This window comes from Camellia sinensis, chromosome 2 (genome assembly GCF_055761805.1).
Source record: "Camellia sinensis isolate YWXY chromosome 2, ASM5576180v1, whole genome shotgun sequence".
NCBI classification, from domain to species: domain Eukaryota; kingdom Viridiplantae; phylum Streptophyta; class Magnoliopsida; order Ericales; family Theaceae; genus Camellia; species Camellia sinensis.
In genome coordinates this window covers 97,788,841-97,792,063 of record NC_138962.1, presented here as the reverse complement: position 1 = coordinate 97,792,063, position 3,223 = coordinate 97,788,841, and the positions used below count along the sequence as shown (strand labels likewise).

Here is a 3,223-nt window from a genome sequence, read left to right as displayed (position 1 = left end):
GTATGGACCTCTGAAGCATGAATATGGAAATGATTCAATACAAATATGGCAATGTGAAACAATCTAAAATAATAGGATACGGGTACAACCTGGTTCTAAGAAGCACAAACACTTCTAAAAAGGTGGTGTGTCCGTGTCGGACACTTCCCGACACGTGTCCGATACTCGTCTAAATGTATCTTCTTTTTATTTTTTATTTTTATATATATAAAAAATTTAGACTTGGAGGACACACGTGTCTATTGATTAGACTCACAAAACTAATTATAAGTTTGAACAAAATAACTTAGAAAACGATGATAAGATAAAAACAGTGTCAATTTATAGAAATTAGTGTTATATTATATTTATTTATTGTCTTGGAATAATAAATTCATATATATGACATGTAATAAATATACAAAATTATATATTCTTGACACTCTCCCCCTTTGTTGCCACTCCTTAATCTTTACTCAGATCATGGATGGACATGGCTGCTGCTTTTGCTGGGAATTTGCTACTTGTTACCCTGTTCTCGTTCTACTGTAACTGCTTGCAACTGCCTTCTCTACACATTCTATACTGACATCATGGTTCCAATCATGTATATAAATCATTCACCTTGCACTGCCACATGTCTTTTGCAACATGTCTCTTCCATCAAGTCCCACGTGTCATTTAAATCTTGCTTCCTTCAAGCCTGTTGACAGACTTTGTGTGAAAAATGGTTGCAAATAAACCCAACATATTCTAACCCTTTATCTCTCTCTCCCTCTCTCTCTCTCTCTCTCTCTTTGAGTGAAAATGTCAAAATGCAACTTCTGTTTGCAGTGAGTTTGAAAAAAATCAATGGCTATGCATGATTTGTTGTTATTTTAGTGATCAGATGGTTTAATAGATGCAATCAAATCCAGCCAAATTGATCATTCTTGCAGCCAGATTCAATAATATCTCAACATTAAAAAATATGAAATCACACCAACGCAAACATGAACATTAACCTGATATGGAACTTCAATTTGTGACCATTCTGCTTGTAAATTATGGATATCTGTTAATGATAGCACAATGATTTATCAACAGAGAGAATTGAGACGGAGAGGCCATCTGTTGCATGGCGTTCATGAGTCAGGCTTTTCATTTTTTGATGCTTGGAAATGTACACTAGTTTTATTAAGGAAAGCATTGGTTGTATTCATAAAAACTCTAATTCATGACTGTGATGGAACTTTTATGTTTGTCAGGGTGAAACGTACAAGTTGTTTTGGCCTGATCAACCCGTATTTGTGAGGATGGCAGCAAGGTTTGGGGCTACAATTGTACCATTTGCAACTATTGGAGAGGATGACATTGCAGAAGTAAGGATATTCTTTTGTTTTTACGAGACTTCTTTAGTAGAATTGGTACTATAGTTTGATTTGACATGTGCATATAAAGGTTTTATCAGCTATTCTTTTCTTTTTTTTTTCTTCTTCTTTAATATTGCTATTCTTTTGTTTTTACCAGACTTCTTTAGTAGAATTGTTATATCCGTTTGTTCGCCATTCGATTTTCTATGGTGCGCCTTCTTTGTTCAACAGGGTGTGTTCATCGATTTGCCTCACCTTGCATAGGACAGGGTAGTCAGTCATGTTAGATAGTTGCTAATAATTGTCTTAATCGTAGTAGCGATGGTTAAAAATGTGGTTCTGAGACAGTGAGGGAGTGGCAACATTAGATGGTGTTGAATCCAACCTCTTCTCCCTAATCTGATAAGAGACCTTTATATGTAAGAGTTTATTTCTTAGATGACTACTTAAGACATGTGAGAAGATACTAAGGTGGTGTTTCAAAGTCCTCTCGGACTATAAAAGTCATTTTGAATAAATTTTTCCTGTTTGGTGAAGACAACAGAAAGTGATTCAGCCAAAAGGCACGCAAGCCATAGCCCATTTCAAAGAAGCTACCTAGGTTAGCTTTTAGAATGCTTGCTGAATTGGCTTCTCTCAAAGTCAGCCACCAACTTAAATGAATTTCTTAAATTTCCCATATTATCCTTCTTGAAACAAGTTGTCTATAATACCCTGTTATATCATAACATTTACAAATCATACCCTATAAAGCATAAGGTGCAAGACTCTTAGAAGTGGATCTTCCGCAACACAATGCATATCTATGCTTAAATGTATCTGCAACTTGGTGAGTAGTTTTTCTTTGTTCTATGTTTTTATCCTATCTCATTTCAAACAATATGAAAAGTGATGTTTGGGTTCGATTGTTTTTCTTGAATGCTTGTTCACTATTTATACATTTTGTTTAATTTCTGTTGTGCATTAGATCTCTCTCTCTCTCTCTCTCTCTGATCATGGGTTCGCAATTAGCATATTACTTATCTATTTTCGCAATAACCTTCTGGCTGGTGATGTTATGTATTTGGACGCTGCAGCTAGTTGTTGATTATGATGACTTGATGAGAATCCCCGTGGTGAACGATTACCTTAGGGAATTTAATCAAGACGGTGTAAGGTTGAGGTAATTACTCTTCATTTGGCGACATTTTGCTTTTTTCTTAATATTTCCTCATACACTCAAATTTACATATTTGCATTCTCTTTGAGTTAATTATCAAAGTTACATATACCAATACAAAACATGTTTTTCTGGTTATAGGACTGAAATGGAGGGGGAGATTGCCAAACAAGATTTCTATTTCCCCGGGCTTTTGCCCAAGATACCTGGCCGCTTTTACTATCTATTTGGGAAACCGATACAAACAAAGGGAAAGGAAGCGATGCTAATGCTGTGTTTGGTTGGGGGATTTGAGAAGGGATTTGGAAAGGGAAAGGGAAAAGGTGTGTGAAACTAGGTGAAATGTAGATGTATTTTATTCACATTTCATCTAACTTTCTCTTTCCATTTCCAAATCCCTCCTCAAATCCTCCAACCAAACACAGCGTAAAAGACACAGAAAATGCAAAAGAATTGTATTTGCAAATAAAATCAGAAGTTGAGCGGAATATTGCGTTTTTGATTAAGAAGCAAGAGGAGGATCCTTACAGGGGCATTATTGAAAGAAGCATATATCAGGCAACTTCCGGGCCTATACAAAACATCCCAACATTTGAACCATGAAATACTGGTTAAAGTTAAATCATTTACACATTGTTTTATGCCTAACAATGGCAAACATTTTTTTTTTCCCTTCTTGCTTTTTCATAAGGGTAATATAGGTATGATAGGTTTGTTCTTCATTGTAATTCAA

General features: G+C 35.3%; 1 protein-coding gene across 2 annotated transcripts; it reads left to right on the top strand.

The window, feature by feature from the left end:
• The first annotated feature begins 404 nt into the window (after positions 1-404).
• Positions 405-3,223, top strand: LOC114305177 (phytyl ester synthase 1, chloroplastic-like). 2 transcript variants are annotated; one of them, XM_082915216.1, is made up of 4 exons: positions 405-527; positions 1,227-1,340; positions 2,408-2,493; positions 2,632-3,223. In XM_082915216.1, the coding sequence occupies exons 2-4, from the start codon at positions 1,275-1,277 to the stop codon at positions 2,819-2,821; spliced, it is 342 nt and encodes a 113-aa protein (XP_082771342.1). In that variant the 5' UTR covers positions 405-527; positions 1,227-1,274; the 3' UTR covers positions 2,822-3,223. The 2 variants fall into 2 exon arrangements, with proteins under 2 accessions (XP_082771342.1, XP_082771341.1); XM_082915215.1 differs by having other exon boundaries at positions 411-586.